The 19,297-nt window shown below is 44.4% G+C and overlaps 1 protein-coding gene across 2 annotated transcripts; it reads right to left on the bottom strand.

The window, feature by feature from the left end:
• Window positions 1–607: 607 nt before the first annotated feature.
• On the bottom strand, window positions 608–15,131 carry LOC108785612 (BTB/POZ domain-containing protein 3). Of its 2 annotated transcripts, XM_018554726.1 has the most exons (5): window positions 15,049–15,131; window positions 5,286–5,550; window positions 5,024–5,114; window positions 4,492–4,610; window positions 608–2,000 (listed from the first exon to the last, which is right to left on the bottom strand). In XM_018554726.1, exons 2-5 carry the CDS (start codon window positions 5,426–5,428, stop codon window positions 968–970), a joined length of 1,386 nt encoding a protein of 461 aa, XP_018410228.1. In that variant the 5' UTR covers window positions 5,429–5,550; window positions 15,049–15,131; the 3' UTR covers window positions 608–967. The 2 variants fall into 2 exon arrangements, with proteins under 2 accessions (XP_018410228.1, XP_018410226.1); XM_018554724.1 differs by lacking the exon at window positions 15,049–15,131 and having other exon boundaries at window positions 5,286–5,728.
• Between the last annotated feature and the right edge of the window lie 4,166 nt (window positions 15,132–19,297).

The following is a 19,297-nucleotide window of genomic DNA, read 5'->3' on the forward strand; positions in this document are numbered from 1 at the left end:
GCTCAGACAAGAAGGAGAAGCAGCACAAGGAGGCAAACAGTTGCGCCACAGTACTCATGTGCTAATAGAGAAGAGAGCAGAATGACAAAAAATTATGCCATCAGTCTGCTGCTTCTCTTTTCACCCTGCAGTCCCAAGATGGGGGAGGGACCCACGCGTGTTACTTTACTGCCATAAGACAGAAATCGGGTCTTCCGCCCTGTCAGACAGGGCTGTGCAAAGAGTTGAATGGACAGAAATAAAAAAAACAAAAATGGCAGCTAAACCAGCTCCAAGATATGTAGTAGTTAGTTAGAATCTGAAAGTTCATCTTTAATAGTCCTCTACCCTGCACCATGGGAGTCCTGAACTTCACCCTCCAACTTACTGGTTTACAGAAGGCCAATGCTTAAACATGCCTCCACCAAACAATTTAATAATGGTTAAATTGTTTAATAACTGCACTGTGCGATGCAGCAGGCAAGCCTAAGAAGTTCACACTGACACCTGGTGGTGCCCCCTTCCATATGAATAGAATATGCTTATGCGAAATGTATACTTTTAAGTGAAATCTGGGTGGCTGCTGTGAATTACTGCCATATATTTATCTACATCTCTCTATTAATCTATCTACACTGCATTACTAAATAACGCCCCAAAATCTTTGTTTAGTGGATTCTTAAAGAATTTAAGATAAAAAGATACATCTGATATAAACTCTAAGTACTTACAAGCTTAATTTATGATGTATTTAGCAAAATATCTTTTCTTTTGTATTAAGCAGGCTTTAGGTTAATGACATTTTTAGAAACGATTTTAGAAAGTGCCATTATTTACAGTCGCCCTATACAGCAGTAATCTATGCCAAACAGCTAAGGTAACCTAGGTGCAGACAGCATTTTCACCGACATACATAAAAATCACATTCTGTATGTTCCCGTACTGGGAATTGCACTCTTTGTCCGTCAGATTCTAGAAATGGATGCGGTCAGGCATAGAAAATAAGTTCGGGTATCTGTCCTCCTTGCACCCCAGTGCCGTTTGTGCTGTCCGAGGAACACTGAAACTGCACAGTTACTTTTCCGCACTGCACCTCAGTCATTCCTTCCTGTCCAAAATAACTCAATTCATTGCCATCCAGGACCACACTGGCTGTGTAAAAAGTATCTGGTTCAATCTGCACCGGATATTCAAACCAAACAGGGAATGTATTGCTGGATCCATCTGAAAAATATTTACTTAGGTTCTGTCCCAAGATCACCCCCTGGCGCTTGAGTTCAATCTTCGCGCTGTACTCTGCTGAGCCGCAGCTGGAGCCATAAAGGCCGAAACCCGCAATGAACACTCTTTTATCCACAGCAAACTGGATGCTGTCACATCGGCCTCGATACCGCCACTGATTGCTGCGGTAGGCACAGGACTGGAAACGATGGCATCTCTGAGGGACGAGCCCCTTTCTGGGATTGCTTACAAAATCCAGGTCTGGTTTCTTAGCAGCTGTATACCAGAGAAAGATATCATTAGTCTCATTCAGAGTCAACACCCCGGACTGTGCAGCGCCGTTGGCAAAGTCATCCAGGGCCATAGTTGGGATACGAATTAAGTAGAGAGCTTTGCCCAAAACCTTCCTCTTGTTCTCTATAGATGGAGGCAGATCTTGGCGCTGACATTCTACTTCTGCCCAACAGAGCGCCGCCTCAAAGACGACGATTTCTTTGGCATTTAAAGTCTCTCTTTTAAGGATACTTTCAAGTGTCTGGAAGTCAATGTCACAAAAGCCTTCGCTTTTCAAAGCCAGCTCTGCTTGTGCATCAATCACTTCCCAGCACCTCTGGGTCAGATCAGGTTCTTCAAACAAGCAGCTTTGAGACAGGAGAACACAGGCATTCTTAGCGCTTAAACTGGTCTCTAGGAAGTTAACACATGCTCTGGCAAGATGGGGGACGATATATTTTTTAGCAGCATACAGAGTTGCCAGGACGGTGTCAGCAGCCAAATCTATCTCATCACAATACAAGTATCTATGAGATAAAAGAAAACAAAAACCAGCATAAAATATCACATCTATGTAACAAAAGACTTCATCTTACTCTGAGTTTTATGTACATTATTATAGTTAGATATAAAAAACACCTAAACAGTATATGGACTCACTTAGGAACATATACACAAGCAGTCACACACAAAAAACCCACCTCAGGAGGTATGGTGAACTATAGTGGGTAATGAATGCTTTACAAAGATCAAAATTATAAATCCAAAAGCTACGTCCTGCAACCTTATAAATATCTAGTCTTAGTTTGCTGTAGATGTGGAAAAGCTGTGATACAAATTCTTAAATATGGGGCAATGTGAAAGTGTGAAATTTGATTGGGCATCATACAACCCTTTAAAACGTCACTGCCTTAGGAAAGATAGTGTTTGTTCAAGTCATGGATGGACGCCATCAAGCATATTCAAAAGTTGCCCATACACCTTACGAATATCGGCTGATTTTCGTTTGCGATCGCGTTTTCGCCCGATATTCGTAAGGTTGATGGGCAGTGTACAACCGCTAATATTGTACAATCGTGTGACTTTTGACTTTCCAGCAGGTTAGAAAACGTCTGTCGAATTGTACGATTTTTGCAAGGTTGGTGGTGTTTCCGTACGTCAAAAATCGTACGATTAACACTGCTCATGCTCAAACGAAAAAATCCGTGCAGTCAATTAACAAAATTCGTTCAGGTGTTTTCTGCTAAAGACCGCTAATTGAATCGTACAATGGTTCGATCATTGGACGAAAATGTTCGTACGATGATTGCAAGGTGTATGGCCACCTTTACCCTCATTGGGGGGGGGGGAGTTAATGGCAGAATCTGTAAGTATGGCCAGTTCTTTGAAGATATTGAGCCCACTCACATTGGCCAAACAATAAGTACTTAATTTTAGGTGGCTTGACCTTTTAAATAAAATATTTGTGACTTTGTAAAGGGGAAACAACACTGAATAAAAACACTAATTACTCAGTGCAACAGAAAACCTGGATTAAAATAGGTGCAATACTGGATATAAATTCTTAAGAAGACGAATATTAGACTGCATTGAAGATTGACATCCACAACTACCGTAATTTTGCCATTTTGATTCTAAGACAATTATTTCACATGAAGCGTACCCCTAGGGTAGAATACTGGTCTGGCACTTTCAATTAGATGTCACCTTTCGCTCTTCCAACTACAGTAAAAGGAAGATCTAATTGCTTGCTCCAGGATACTGTATTGCAGGCGTCATCACTGCTCTCTGCACTGCCCAGAACACGCAGGACCAAGGAGACAACCGCTTTATAAAGTTCTATCCTTGATGCACAGTAATGACCTTCCAATCAAAAGCTTTTCAGAAAGAAAGTGATGGTTTCTCCCTGCCACGATGTAGGGATTTCTGCCATGGTTTCACAACTGAAGTGAAAACTGATTTATATAGCAAGTCTCACACTTTGAACTGCAGCTCTGCCTTGGCTTCCGTTCTGCATGCTCTGTGCTCAGGGATCTAGTTTCATGCACCATTTCATTGCACTTTCCCGTACATGTATTGGGCTGCCCTTGCAGCACTACACTGATATGTGGGCTAGAAATATTTATCTGATGGCCAAAACCACACTTAACATACAGGCATAAAATGGAGCACGGGCTATCTGAATACCAATAAGAAAAACATACAGCTGTGTGGGGGTAAATGGAGGAGCAATCTCAGAAAAAAAACAAAACCAAGCAATCCTAACCATAAATGGTTAGATTCTATCTCCAAGACAAACACTTGGACCAGCCCCAGCTTCCAGGAATGGTACCAATTTTTATCACGGTTGTTGATTTACAACAATACTGAATTACAGAAGATGACCAGCACACTGGTAAATATCTGAGTCTGCTTTTCAATGCTGCACCCCTCAATGCTCATTACTATGGATGAAAAATTAGGTTTGTGACAAATTGGTCGAATAGCGATTCATGCAAATATCCATTTGCATTAAATGATTTGTGGATTTGTAGGCAGGTTCTGCAAGCAGGAATTTAAATAATCACCGAAACATGCAGAAGGAGATGACTCCCAGTTTGTAAATCAATTAAATCATCTCTATTCGTTATCACTTGACCAATAAATCATACACATCAGAAAGCCACAGGAGGTGATCAAAAAAACATTACTGCAGGCTCGCCACATATAAATATATTATTTCCTACTTCTCATTTGGAACTTTAAAACCTTTAAAACCCCACTTACGTCTGCAAAACACTAACACAGATTGAACCAAACCGGTCTTATATAATTGGACTACTTTTATACATATTTTTATGTAATAAGCTCGGAGTCCATTGTTTTTATTACTTAACTCCATTAATATATCCAGGCTTAGGCAAGCACTCATTTACTTCAAGCTCCTCGGAAACCACGCAGGCTGTATTCTGTAATTGAACGCTGCAGTTTGCACTAATGTAACTAGACAAATTATTATAATGCAGAGATAATGCTTACTTCAGCATTGCAAGGAAAGCAGCAGGTTCAACATCTGGTATACGGATTTCCTCCTTGTCCTCTGCAAGCTCTCCATAAAACATTGCATGGAATACGGAACTGCCGACAGCTAGAACATACTGGCAAAGGGGAAGCACGAATGGAAAGTTACAAATCCATATGACATAAGCTTTGTTATTATTATTATAATAATAATAATCATCATCTTTATATATCGTCATCATATGCCTTGGGAATATTATATAACCAGCAATACAAGGAAAACTGCATTGAACAAGAAAACAAAAGTCTGTAAAGCTTTTCTTTAAGTTAGATAAATATATTAGGAGTAACTCTTAGCAACCAGATTTCAGTTTACTGCACTCAACCCAGTGAAGACACTATCATTGGTTGAGATGGCTCTTAATAAATAATCCAATATATGTTCTGCCAGAAAAATAAGGACTTTTTCAAAGTAATACAGGTTCCTTCAGGCACAAAAGCTAACACAAACATGCAGCTATAATACGCCTAAAAAAAAAACTGTACGTACCTTATGTCCGGGCAAGCGTTGTGTTCCGCCAGTTGGCCCGACCACAAAGTACACATCTGCCATCAACTCGTTGTTGAACATAATTGCATTTCTGTGAAATTAAATGATTTCAAAAGGGACTCTTTCCCAAGGAAATATAAACTGATCTATACACAAGTAGTTCGGTCACACCACAGCTTCTTTCAGCAAGTCAGCCAAAACACACCACACAAACTTTCCAGCATGCGTTACAAAAAGAACATCTGAAAAGTGACAGGCTTACCTTTCTCTGATGGTCCCATAAAGTCCTTGCCAGTTCGGGGAAGGGATAGTGTTATTGTTATTGAGATTTTGCTGGTGATATTGCAGCACGGAGTTGGAATTGCTGTTTGCTGGCTTCTTACTCGGGAAAATCTCAGCAGCCATCTTCTTCTTCTTTCGGGTTTTTAATGTAATTATTTCATAGCAAACTGGGGGCAACTTGCTGCTGCTGCTGCTAGTGGAACTCGCTTTTTTCGGACCCTTTTTAGACCGGTTCTTGACTGTTTCTGGAAGCATTAAGAAAAAAGTAAGACATTTCATGTTCTTTCCTTTGGCATCTACCATCAGTATTTTTAGTTTATGCAGCCGAGCAGCCCAAGTATAACAAAACACCTTGCAATATAGAAATCCAAAAAGTAGTTTCTATTGAGAGCTTCGGAAGAAGCGAGGTGACCTTTTTTCGTTTCTTTTTCTCTCTTTTAAAATCGGCAGATTTTGAAATTGGCTTCAAGTTTGATCCAGCACTTGATGTGATAAATATATTCCGAACATGTCTCCTATTTTGTTTCCTCCGCAAGCAGCGCAGCTGGGCCACCTAATGTGCAAGAACGGAAAAGAAAGTGCATGGAGCTGTCTGCCTCACTTATTCTAAATTAGGTTAACAAGATCGGATTCTGCTTAAAGCAGAGATAGCCCGTTCGCTGACTCAAGTCGTGTGCTGAATGGATCTGAAGAGAGTAGAGATTGCAGCTTTGCAGATGGTGTCAGGCAGTCAATAGCTCTGAGCCAATAGCTGAAGCCAAAGATAATGATTGGACCAAGCATCACAGCAAGAGTGTTAGTAATATACATCGTCTCTCTGTTAAAGGGGAAATGATATACCGTAGGTGCTTATTTCAAAGATCATCTGTATTGAACATACATATGCAGCGTGAACCCAACACGCTGCACACAGGGCAGCAGAAGCCATGCCGAACCGTGCTACAATATCAAAATAACATTTTTCATGAACAGGCTAATTGCAGTTCGTAGATGAAAGGCAGATCTGTCTTCAGTTGTTGTACTGAAATGCACTGCCTCGTAAAAAAGGAGATGAGGTCACTGCATTTCATTTAATCCACTCGGTTTCCAACTAACATAATGGTCTCTGACAGCAGTTCCAAATTACTAAACTGTGCTAATTAGGCCAGTGGCTGTAGCAGAGATGCCAGCTTTTGTAGGAGAAATAGTGAGAAAGTAAGCAGCAGAAGAGCAGAAAATGTCACGTTGTCATTAAAGGTTGTTAGCTTTAGTGCAAATCTGAACACAGATAACCCTGATTAACCTAATGCTTATGCATCAGTGCTGAACTTGCTTCAGAGGCTCCAACTCTCCAATACAATCAGTCTCAGGGGAGCACTAGCACTCAGAATGAATTATGTGCCCTCACATTAACTGTTTAATGCATTTATTATAAGCCACCGTATCCCCCCCACCCCACCCGATGCCAGCCAGCGTTGCATAACAGCTCATGTTAATTTAACAAAGGCCAAATGCTTCTATTATGAGAGTTGACTGAATGCCCTGGCTCTTTTTATCATAAAAGCTGATTTCACAAAAGGCTGCATAACGACACATCAAACAAATACAATAGCAGGCAACAACTGCCCAGAGTGGCCCCGGAATTTGACAACTGAATGACGGGGCAAAGCCTGATCTCAGCTTCAAGAAAGGTCAAGACTCTGATGGCCAATGATCCAAAGAGATGCACGAGGACACAGGAACTGATTTGAAGACTAAGACCACAGTCACACCTACCAAGGAGGTACGATTAGGTATTCCTGCATCAGGAACTTGAAATCAATGTGTCCATGGATAGTGATTGATTCCTAACCGCATGTAATTGTATCGAATACTATTACATGCGTTGTGCCACCATTCTGCAGCTTTCAAAAGGCAGCCGCTGTCACCTGATCATAACTTGAATGGGTGACAGCTGGCACTTGTAAAAGGGAATCGCAAGTTCCTGATGCAGGAATACCAAATCGCAGCTACTTAGTAGGTGTGAATGTAGCCTAACAGGCACTTGTCTGAACTTCAGCAGTTGTTATCTTAAAAACTTTTTAGGCCAGGTCAGGTCAGGTCAGGTCACTTTAAAGTGGACCATGAGGGCTTGCTCACACCGAATGCAGTGTGTTCCAGAGCGATAGCTGCTGGATAGCACCGCAAATTGCTCACAAAACGTCCCCCTGCATTCTGGGGCAGGAGGGGGCATGGCAGCGCATTGAATTCAATGGCACCGTTTCCACCCCCCAGGGTTTGCATTTGCAGTGGGGGAATACAGAACTGCCCGGGCCCGGGGGGGGGTTAGGCGTGGAAGCAGTGCCATTGAATTCAATGCACCACCACGCCCCCTCCCACCCCACAACGCAGGGGACGTTTTGTGAGCTATTGTGGTGTGTTCCAGCAGCTACCGCTCTGGAATGCACCGCATTCAGTGTGAACAAGACCTAACTCAAAAAGTAAAGATCTGTTATGTTATGGAGATCCCAAGTGCCAGACAGCCATTGCTCCTTAAAATTTACATGATTAATCTAGTTGGTGTTAATGGAGCTGGCTCCTAAAAAATCCTTCTGGCTCCTGGATTGGACAGGCTGGCTCCTGAATCCCAAAAAAATTTGTGTACCCCTTGTGACGGACTGAACCATCACTGGGGCTGCTGGAGGAGCCTGAGGGCTAGCCTCCTTCCTACTATGGACCTAGGAATATGGAGACCCCCCCTCGAACCTCTTGGGGTTACATGGAACTAAGACTTGAGGGACTGTTCCTGGAACCCCGAGGATTACTATGTACGTATAGCCCTTGGAACTAATAACCCTAAACTTATGTGTGGAGTTTATATGCCACATCTTTCCCATTGCCTATTAAAAGGTGCAGGGTGTGAATCCAGCAACACAAAAAGGGTTAACTCTGCACTGAGACTCCCACTGAATGTGTTACAGCTTATTTGCCCCTTTGTTCTATTGTGTTGATGATGGGATTAAGATAGCGGACTCTAGGCGTAGCTGACTCTGGGTCTAGATGAGTAGATCACCCTATGATACACTAAGGAGATAATCCCATCTCACGTGTCTCCTCTCTCCCTATTCATTCATTAAGGCAGCGGGGAGGGGATGTCTGTTTGTATGCTTTTCATGTTTGATTGTGTTATGTTTTTAGACTTCCAGAGCTGTATAAATACTGTGCTGGTTTTCAATAAAGTCAGTTCTTGGTTTCTAGGGCTGCAACAACTAATCGACATAATCTATTATTGAAAAAGTTGTCAACTTTTTCAATAATCGATTAATCGGCTTCCGATCAGTTGGTCCCGTTCACGACAACAATCGGGGTACCAGACGGTCCATCACACCCCTGCCCTAAGCAGTACCATAAAAAACGTTAATATTGTCTAAAATTCCTCCTAAAAAATAGCAGCGCACTTGATGGCAGCCTCACCGATGTATATCTGCAGGGTCTGATGTAAGGCCCTGCCGCCTTACTACTAGTCTCAAGAAATTTGGTGATGTTACTGCTGCTCGCTGTTCTCCTTCCTGGAGGGTCTGACATGAGTAAGCAAAGCCCTGCCTCTACCAAGATGGCTGCATCCACACAGTGCAAACAAGGAATATTCAGTCAGTAACGGGAAAACATCACCTGCAGGGAGAACACAGACAACACTGGTGACTAGTTCTTTGTCCTCTTTTGAGGAGGTACAGCTTCCAGAGTTCCGTTCCCCAGCAACAAATATTGAGATTACTTGAAGATAAAGCTGAACTCCAGTCAGCGTTAATAATCTTCCCATACAAAAAGGATCACTTACCATAGCAAAATATTTAATCATCTTGCTAAATAACAGACTTCCCTAAATACAGTCTTCTCAAAGATCAGAGCCACAGCACTAACTAGCAGGGGTTTCTAGTACTGATGACCGGTCACTGCTGCTCTCTTCTTGAGTCCGATGACGGGTCTTCTAACCCCCCCAGGGGAGTTTGCCTTTCTGTACAGTGACTATACAGTATTTCATTGTTTTTCTCTCTCTCAATGCAAGTCTATCAGTCTGTCCTCAGTAATGAAAAAACAAGACTCCTATAATATATCACTCATACCATTACTTGATCAGTCACTCATCAAGAGTAATAACTGCAATCCAACATATAAATACACACAATCAGTGACAAAAGAATCTGAAAAAAGGTTTTATGAAATACAGTAAAGTCTCTTTAAAGTCATAAAAAAAACATTTGCTTCAGCGTGCCATTTTAAAGAGGAACTCCAGGATTTTCAGAAGTCAACCCTTGCAGTTGGGCTACCCCCTGCACTGCAAGGGTTAACTGTTCACTTTATACCCGTCTCCGGTGGTCCAAGCCCTACTGATGTCTTTATGTCTAAGCAAGGCCCATTCACTTGCATTAGACGTGAGGGTGCCAGAGGGGGAGAGAGGAGTGTGGTCACTGAGTGAGTATCTTCTTTACTCCATTCCCTAGATTTAAACAAACAGTTAACCCTTACAGTGTAGGGGATAGTCTCACTGCAAGAGTTAACTTTTGAAAATCCTGGAGCTTTACATTTCTATGACCGTTTGGTCCCCATTAATACTTTGAATAGATGCTGAGAACCCCATTCACACAGTACATTTCCTGTATGCCTATGTTGACATTTAATTCTGACTTCCCATTACCTCCCATTGTAGTCACACAAGGAGAAGCATTAGGCTCAGAAACTAGTACACTTTTTTTCACTACTCCCTCATAGCACCACCACTCCTCCCTAATATCCTGCCCACATACCCACCCCAGGGGTGTGAAATTCATATCGCCCGGGACATGTAGTTCCGGGCGCCGGGCAAGTGTTTTTTTTCACTGTTTTAGCCCTGCTACGGACAAGTAGCAGGGCTGGTTTTCTTTTCTTAAAAATGAGCGCTGAGAGCAGGGACGGAGCGTGGAGCGCTGAGAGCAGGGACGGAGCGTGGAGCGCTGAGAGCAGGGACGGAGCGTGGAGCGCTGAGAGCAGGGACGGAGCGTGGAGCGCTGAGAGCAGGGACGGAGCGTGGAGCGCTGAGAGCAGGGACGGAGCGTGGAGCGCTGAGAGCAGGGACGGAGCGTGGAGCGCTGAGAGCAGGGACGGAGCGTGGAGCGCTGAGAGCAGGGACGGAGCGTGGAGCGCTGAGAGCAGGGACGGAGCGCGGAACGCTGAGAGCAGGGACGGAGCGCGGAACGCTGAGAGCAGGGACGGAGCGCTATATTCACTTTCCCAAGTAATTTGGAAAAATGGAATTACCCGCACAAATCTCCCTCCCACTATACTTACCTTTCGGCGAATGGTCCTTCTCGTCCACCAGTACGGGTGTACTATCTGTACCTGTTCCATGTATTCTGAATTTCGCTCGCAAATTGCAAGCACTCCTTGGTCAACGCGGTCACCTGACGGCACTGACCAATGAGAAGTGCTTTTTAGCACTGCTAAATACGGTATTGGTTAAAATTATTTTTTTGGTATCAGGACAAGTAGATTGTCATGAGGGACAAGTAGATTCGGCCCCCGCTTTAGTCCTTGGACAAGTAGTTTTTTTTTATCTGAAACACTCTAAAGACAAATGTGCTGTGCTCTCAGCAAAATATAAATCACAGTAATAAGCATTTATAAATAATACAAATGTGAAAAATAACGTTTCAAGATCAATTCAAACCCTAAATCCGTGTCAATCAATAAAGAGCAAAACTGGGTGATAGCATGCAATAAACGCACGCATCCTGTGCATTAAGTGCAATGCTACGGCGTGAACAGGTCCTAAAACGTCAGGAGTACATTTATAAAACTGGCCAAGCTGAGGCACATTCACTTTATCCGAAAGATCCTGACGTTTCCTGGTAGGGGATGCAGAAGACAAAATAGGAGTTTAGGGATTGAATGTGGACAAGTTCACTTTAATGCATGTGCAGCAGAAAACTGCTCACCGATAAGAATGAATGGGACCGTGGCGCATGAGTGATGATTGTTGGAACAGAAAGGAACGCAAGTATTTAAAGGAGAAGTATTTGGAGAGTAAAATGTACCTTTCCCAATACTTCGAGCTGGTGTGTGACACTGCAGCGGTCACCTGCAGGCTTCGTAGATCGCGGATCACATACTGCTGATCGCTCAGCTCACCGTCTACTCGCTGCAGAGAGCGGCGACTGTCAGTCACCATAACACGCAGGGGTTCCCCCCTCCCTTCTCTGTTCCTCCAGCACTCATTGGAGGGACGGGTGGTGGAGGGGGCGGACACAGCTGGCTATGGCTCTAGAGAGGCAGAGCCAGCTGTCAATCAGGCAGCAGGGTGGATCCTGACAATGTTGGGATCTTTCCTGGCTGCAGTGCTGCTCTGCTCTGTCAGCATATAGCAGACCGTAGCTTGTGATCTGCTGACTTGGGGTCTCAGGAGGACATTACTAAATGTCCTCCTGTGACCCAAAAGAGTACTAACCCCCCAAAAAAGGTTTGGCCATAGTTCTCTATAATATTCCACACTACATTGGGGAAGGGGTTTTGGTCAGGGATTTAATTAAAAGACAAAATAGTGCACGCTGTCCATTATTGCAGAATTCTAATCTAATAAACTATCCCCCCCGATTTCCACAATCAATCTGTTAAAAGATCGCTTTTTATTATACTAAAAAAAGGGACTCATACGTCATGGTCATGTGACCACTCTCTTCTCTGGTACTGGGCGATTACAAGCACTGCTGCTGAGTCTGAGCGATAAGCTGGCCTTACACGGTCCAATTTTTTCATTCAGGCCCAGTCACACCAACCAGTGCGCTCGGCCTCTGGAACGCACTGGAGCGTAACCTGGCCGACTCACTTTGTTTTGGGGCGGGAGGGGGCGTGGCGGTGCACTGAGCTCAATGGCACCACAGCTATGCCCCCCACCCGCGGTGCGATCAACGGCACCCGAATACATGGCAAATTAGTGCCTTCATTCCGGTCCAGTGCGATCTGCAAAAAATCTAGTGTATGCAGCATTTTTGCAGATCTCACTGGACCGGAACGCAAGCACTAATGAGCCACGCGTTCGGGTGCCGGTGATCGCACAGCGGGTGGGGGGTGTGGCTGTGGTGCAATTTAGTTCAATGCATCGCCCCTCCCACCTCAAAACAAAGTGAGCCAGCCGGGTTGCTTTCCAGAGGCCGAACGCACTCTTGATGGTGTGACTGGGCCCTAAACCCACAGGCTGATAAAAAAAAAAAAAATAGAACAGAGTTGTCCATCACTTATGATCCTTGATGGAGGAAACCCCTTCGGTTTCTACTGTATTCTGACAGTGGCCGCTGACCGCAGTCAGAATACCTGAGCAGAGCTGGCCGCTGATTGCTCCGTTCACCTGAGAATTTTCTGAGCTGCTCCTATAATCAGCTGACAGAGGAATGCCGGGCAGAAGTGTGCCAACAGCAGCATCCAGGTAGAACATTTCAGCCGGATCTTCAAGTACTGGCCAAAATTCGCTGTGTGTAAAGTCTAACTACCTCCGGGCCGGCCATTGTATAAAAACGGCCGGCCGGGAGCTCTCTAGATCTGAGCGGGCGTCTTTAGACGTCCGCCCAGACACGCCCCCCTCGCACGATATTTAAAAACAGGCAGCGATGCCTGTCAACATACAAGCGATCCGCCAGCTGTAGAGCCGGCGGATCGCTTACACGAGATCCCTCCGGCCCCCTCTCCTCTGCAAGAATTGGGAAGTGTTGTTGTTGATGTCTCCATAAAGAGGACCTGTCACAGATTTTGCTATCAAAGTTGTTGCAGCCCTAGTAGTTTTCTGCGATTTCGCGGGTGTGCAGCAATTTTAATGCTCGACTAGTTTGGTGTCTATTTCCCCAACGTGACCCCGTCTTTTATATTTTACCAAAAAACTGGGTAATAATAAATGTTTCCGAACATTTTCAGTAATTTTTTCTAATTATAGTAAAAAATAAAACCCGCAGTGGTGATTAAATACCACCAAAAGAAAGCTCTATCTGTCCCCCAAAAAATTGTATAAAATTCATTTCAGTACAGCGTTGCATGACGGAATAAACGTCAGTCAAAGTACTGCAGCGCTGAATACTGAAAAATGGCCTGGCCAGGAAGGGGGTCTAAAAACCTGGTCAGCAGGCAGTTAAAGTGATATTAAAGTCAACGGGGATTTAAGCTATTCCCAACGATGATAAAATCACTTACAATGGATGCTGCTTCTTGATGTTTAAAGGTTTTAGTTCCCTGCAGAATCAGCTGGTCCCCTGAGCACTGGTTATGACTTCATGTTTTAGGGTGACTCCTTTCTTCCCTTGCAGGGTCCTACGCAGTCACCCCTTGTGCGTGCTAGTAAGCTGCGTGACTCCACAAACACAGCATATCAAGCTACTCCCCTCCCTCCAAGCTAGTAGATGAACATTTGCTGGAACTACTCTGTCCTTTGTGATCTTGTACTGGACAGGAAGTTCAAGAAAGCTGAGCCGAGAGACTTGGAAGCAGCTGTTAAGAAACATGATGATTGTAAGTGCTTGGTCACAAATATAAAGCAATACTTTGCTGGCCAATCTATATTTGTTTGATGCGGATTCATTATTGAAAAAGAAATGGGAGTTTAACATTACTTTACTAGGCAAGATGTTAGGGAAAGAGCTCCACCATTAGTAAGGCCCATTAGCTGCATTAGTAACATAGTTGTGGCACCCCTGTAGTGTGGGCAACACACGGAGGTGTATATTCGAAGAGGAACCCCTGTAGCGTGGGCGACTACGGGGGGTGTATATTGATGAGGAACCCCTGTAGCGTGGGCGACTACGGGGGTGTATATTGATGAGGAACCCCTGTAGCGTGGGCGACTACGGGGGTGTATATTGATGAGGAACCCCTGTAGCGTGGGCGACTACGGGGGTGTATATTGATGAGCAACCCCTGTAGCGTGGGCGACTACAGGGGTGTATATTGATGAGGAACCCCTGTAGCGTGGGCGACTACGGGGGGTGTATATTGATGAGGAACCCCTGTAGCGTGGGCGACTACGGGGGGTGTATATTGATGAGGAACCCCTGTAGCGTGGGCGACTACAGGGGTGTATATTGATGAGCAACCCCTGTAGCGTGGGCGACTACAGGGGTGTATATTGATGAGGAACCCCTGTAGCATGGGCGACTACGGGGGGTGTATATTGATGAGGAACACCTGTAATGTGGGCAACTACGGGGGTGTATATTGATTAGGAAACCCTGTAGCGTGGGGTTTATGCTTCATAAAAGCAACACAACACCATTTCATAATAACAATACATGTACAGCAATCCGTGGAGGCAAACTTAACATTGGTGAAAAGTTCATACTTATCAGTGGTGGTGAATGTAACATTGGTGGAAAGTGCATACTGATCGGTGGTGGTGAAAAGTTCAGAGGCAGTGAATGTGACATTGGGGAAAAGTTCAGAGCGATAAGAGGCAGTGAATGTGACATTGGTGAAAAGTTCAGAGGCGGCGAATGTAACATAAACACGGAGGATGGTATGGGGACGTGGAATTCCCTGTGATGAGTGAGAACACTACAGAAACAGACAAGGGCGGAAGACCTGAACGGCATAGGAGGAATAGTCCCAGCACGGTGACAGCTGTGCCCTGCAAAACATGATTGTACCTGGACACCTCTGACGTCATCACCCGCTGTCCTGGTACTAGTACAAGCACGAGCCTGCCCCCAGCTCACTGTAGACAATACAGTATCCACATATCGCCGAGCAGGCTAGCCCTGAGGACAGACACTTACCTTTATCAGGGCAAGCCGGGGGCGATCTCCCGGTGACTGACGTCTCGGTGTACCGGAACCGGAGACTCCGCCGCACAAACAAACAGCCTCGACAGAAAACCACGCCCACTATTCCGAGCTACTCCAATAGACGGACTAGGAGCGTTCTGCATCCAATGACAGCGCCACCCTCGTGTGCGTATAGTGTGTGGCGCATGGGAGGAGAGCGGTGATTGGCTGAAGGGGGGCAGTAATCATAAGGCGCGTTCTTTTCTTTGTATCAGATGAGAGTAGAGCGGAGAGTGCAGGGCGAGGACGGTGGTGTGAGCCGTGTGGTTCGCTTCTCTAATAGGGTACAATCAGTGTGTAGTCTGGTTTGGGGCTGCCCTAGGCAAGAAGAAACTAGGACACCCCCCCCTCTCCACCCACACTAAATCTGCAGGATCTCAGGGGGGCTCTGAGACCCTTCTAAGCCCAGCATAGAGCTCACCACAGATCCTGCACAGCCCACCCGAGACTCTCAGGTGTGCTGTACAGATTCCATGCTAGGCTCTGCAGGGTCGCAAGGTGTGCTGCTTCTCAAATATGCGGACCAGGGTGTCTTGTTGTTATTGTGCATAACAACAAGAACTTCCTTTTAATCTCAATACACTTCCCGGTTGACCCACATCAGGTTGCTGGCGCATCTCGCCCCCCTCCCTTTTTGTTATCTTCAAAGTAATGGGAAAGTCTACTTCAGACAGTTATGATTGAAACAGGTGTCCCTACTGGAAGATTTAACGTCATCTCATGTTCAGGATGCGTCTGTAAGTTTTTGGATTTCCCATCACTTTCTCTCTTTGACAATAGATTTCAGGGCAGAGATGATACATTTCCCCAGCAAGAACACATTCAGAAACAAAAACCTGACAGAGGGTCTAACCCTTCTCTACTCTATTTAAAAAAAAAAGTTTGGTTAGAGAAAACGTTTGAAAAGTTTAACAAAGCGGACATAATCACTTATAAAACCCACCTTACCAGCTTTATCTGACCAGCCTTTGTAATCCTCTTACCAGATCTTCCTATACAGGGTTTTTGGGTTGTCCAGATATACAAACTCTTTTCCTGTCAGAATACAGGCCCTCCCTCCACGTTGATACCATCCCATTTGAGCTTTAAAGGATGTTTAAACCCTCAGGGGTTTTTGCATATATCTAAGGCTAGCAAACAGTAGATACATGCAAAAACATAAATAAATAAAAAGTTCTGAAAACGGTTTAAACTTACCTGTGTCTCTGCTGCGCGCTCCCATCCGAAGATCTGAAGATACTTGGGCGGCTGCAAAGGATCATGGGGCAGGCGCATGCGCAGTAAAGATCTTTGGACGGGAGACGAGGAGAGACGCAAGGTAAGTCAATGGAGGCAACGTGCACCCGCACAGACTCCCTGGGACAGGAAGAGAGAGGAGTCAGCACTGGATCGGAGACCGGCACCAGCCCTGAAGGGACTCCTGAAAACTACATGAAAGAAGAAGTTGATCGGATCAAGAGGCATCGTTTAAGGTAAGTCCTTACACTAGCTTGGGGGGGGGGGGGGGCAATATCCTTTAATGTTGCTTTAAGGGGGTGTTTAGAGGAGCTCCCCCCTGCCAAAGAAGTGGATATGAACTTAAGCAAACAAAATATGTTGACTGATTTACTAAAGAACTAGTTGTACATGTTCACTTTGCAAGATCATTTTTCACTTATCTAATATGGTGAAAATTCACTTTGGAAATAATACCCAATCACATGCAAGGAAAAAAAGCATGTTTTTTCCTTGCACATGATTGGATGATAGATGTCAGTGCGGTGCCACCTCATTCACTACGCAAAGTGAAATGCTTTACTCCTTTTAGTAAATTAGCCACTTTGTCTATTTATGAAAAGAGTTCTCATCGCATGCTAGGACACCAAGTATTCCTCCTTAGGAAATAACCCATCAAGGGTAACATTTGTGATAGCAAGTGCTGCGGTTAGTTAATTCTTGAATTTATTTTTTAGGGAAAATATTTTGAAGGCCTATGGAAAAGTGTATAACACAACAAACAAAACCAAAATTCAGAGTTATCTCAAACTAGGTTGGCAGGGTCATCCCTATTTAATAAATGGTGACAAATAAACAACTCAAGATGAAATAAGCAAAGACGTTATTATTCCGACTGTTTAGGTTATGCAACAATAACAGTGGCAGCAGCTGGCTTCCTCCCAACTGCATTGCTTTACATTCTGCTCGTCTGCTTCCTTACATTGTTAAGTTGTTGCTCTTACAGTTACATTTTAGGAGTAGCCTGTATTACATACCAAATGTTTGTACCTATGATCCAGAGGAACGGCCTTAAGACAGCAGACCCTAGTCAAAGTATAAGGTTATCTGGCACCCACAGGGATCAATAGGTGCTTGATAACTGTAGTTTCTGGTTGCTTGAGAGTTAATAGCAACTCTCAAGCAACTGCCAATTCCCCCCCCCCCCCCCTTCCTGTGGCCCCATTCACCTGCCGGCTTCTGCAGCCGACAGGTGAATGTAAGCAGCTGAAAGCTTGACTATTTCAAGGGTCAATAGCAGGCTGGCTATTGCACCGGCCCACTGAGCAGAGAAGTGGACACTGAGAGAAAGTTCTCTCTCAGGTCCGCTCTTCTGCTCAGTGAGTGGGTACAATAGCCAAAAGCAGGCTAGCTATTGCTCTCCATTGTTTACTTTCTGCTGATGACTGCAGAAATACATTTAGTTGCTAACACATTTTTTTAGTGTGCACCCAGCAACCAGCAATTTGTTAGTGTCCATCAGGCCACCGGCAAAAAAAAACCGAGGACATAATATAATTTTTTTTGCTGGTTGCGTGAGAGTGCCAGTTGCTTGAATGCTGGATAATGGGGAGTTTACTGTATGATCTTTCTTTAGAATATGGCCTGAACTGCTATTCCTATTTTGTGTAGCTGATAACCCCATGCAGACTTCTTAACCACTTGAGTCTTGGATGCCATCTGTAAATAGAGCAGGGATAGTGGCTGTTTATCCTATCACCTTTTTAATGGCACCAGGACTCAGCAGCTTCTGCAGGCCCCTGCTGGCACTGTGCCAGGCCCAACTGCCAAGCCCAAGTGCCAACGAGCGTCCAAATACCATTAAAACGCTTCTTGGATAAACAGCTACTATTCTATCTTTCTACATAGCGCTAGATAGAAGCGCCTGTAGCAGATAACTGTAAGCACAATACTTCTGCATTGTGTTTACACTGGGAGGAATGCAACAATGATGTTGGGTGATTTGGATAACAAAGGGAACACAATGTCATTTGATTTTTTAGCAATCAGAAACTAGTGAAAAAGTCTCCGTCGTTCTAATTTGTGCTCTCTTCAACCCCACTTCATCTTATCTTAACTCTTACAATTTACACAAACTGTTTTTCTCACCTGCATGAGTCTCATTGTAGCTTTGAACATGGAATGAAGCTCTCCAAAGTGAAATTCATACGTTCACTTTGAGCTTCATCGTTCTGTTGATGAAAGTCACTATAAGGTGATATCATTTTTATCAGCAGATTTGTTTATTATACAGTATATACGGGGGTGCACAAATTACAGAAACATTGCCTTGGGTAAAATAACAGGAAATGTTTTTCATTTTTTTTAACTATTTATATAAAAATATATTTATCCAAATGTGCAACCAAATTAAACCTCTATCTGTCCCCTAAAAATGGTATATATTAGATTTGTGTATGTGGGCGGATCTATGCAAGCATTACAACCATAGAGACAGGAGCTCCAGTGGACCACCGGACCATGTGCAATTGCCTTATTTTAATTGTAAGTGCATTTTAATCGTTTTAAATAAATTTATTCTGACATACTACACCAGGCCAGCAGTGTAATGCAGAAAAAAGCAATGTATCCTCCATGTCCCAGGTGTCCTGCTTCTCCCGTGCTGTCCTTCCAGCCAGTAGCAGCTCTGCAGTCTTCCTCCCAGCCTATGGCAGCTGAGGTGGGCGGAGGAAGCTGCAGGATCCGGTGTTCTATCGAAAGCTCCAACTCATTGAGATCTCTAACTACCTCTGGTGCTCAGAAACACTGCAGCACTGTGCATTGAGCTTTCGATAGAACACCGGAGTAAGGACAGCTACAGTGCTGCACTGATTCTACTCCAACAGCAGCGATCGCCGTGTCAGTTCTCTCTTCTCATCAGCCGCTGCCGCTATAGAGCGGCCGAGGAGCAGCGGTGTATTTAGGTTTCGTGCTGCCCTAGGCAAGA

This window comes from Nanorana parkeri, unplaced genomic scaffold (assembly GCF_000935625.1).
Source record: "Nanorana parkeri isolate BGI_ZX_2015 unplaced genomic scaffold, ASM93562v1 scaffold170, whole genome shotgun sequence".
Lineage (NCBI taxonomy): Eukaryota > Metazoa > Chordata > Amphibia > Anura > Dicroglossidae > Nanorana > Nanorana parkeri.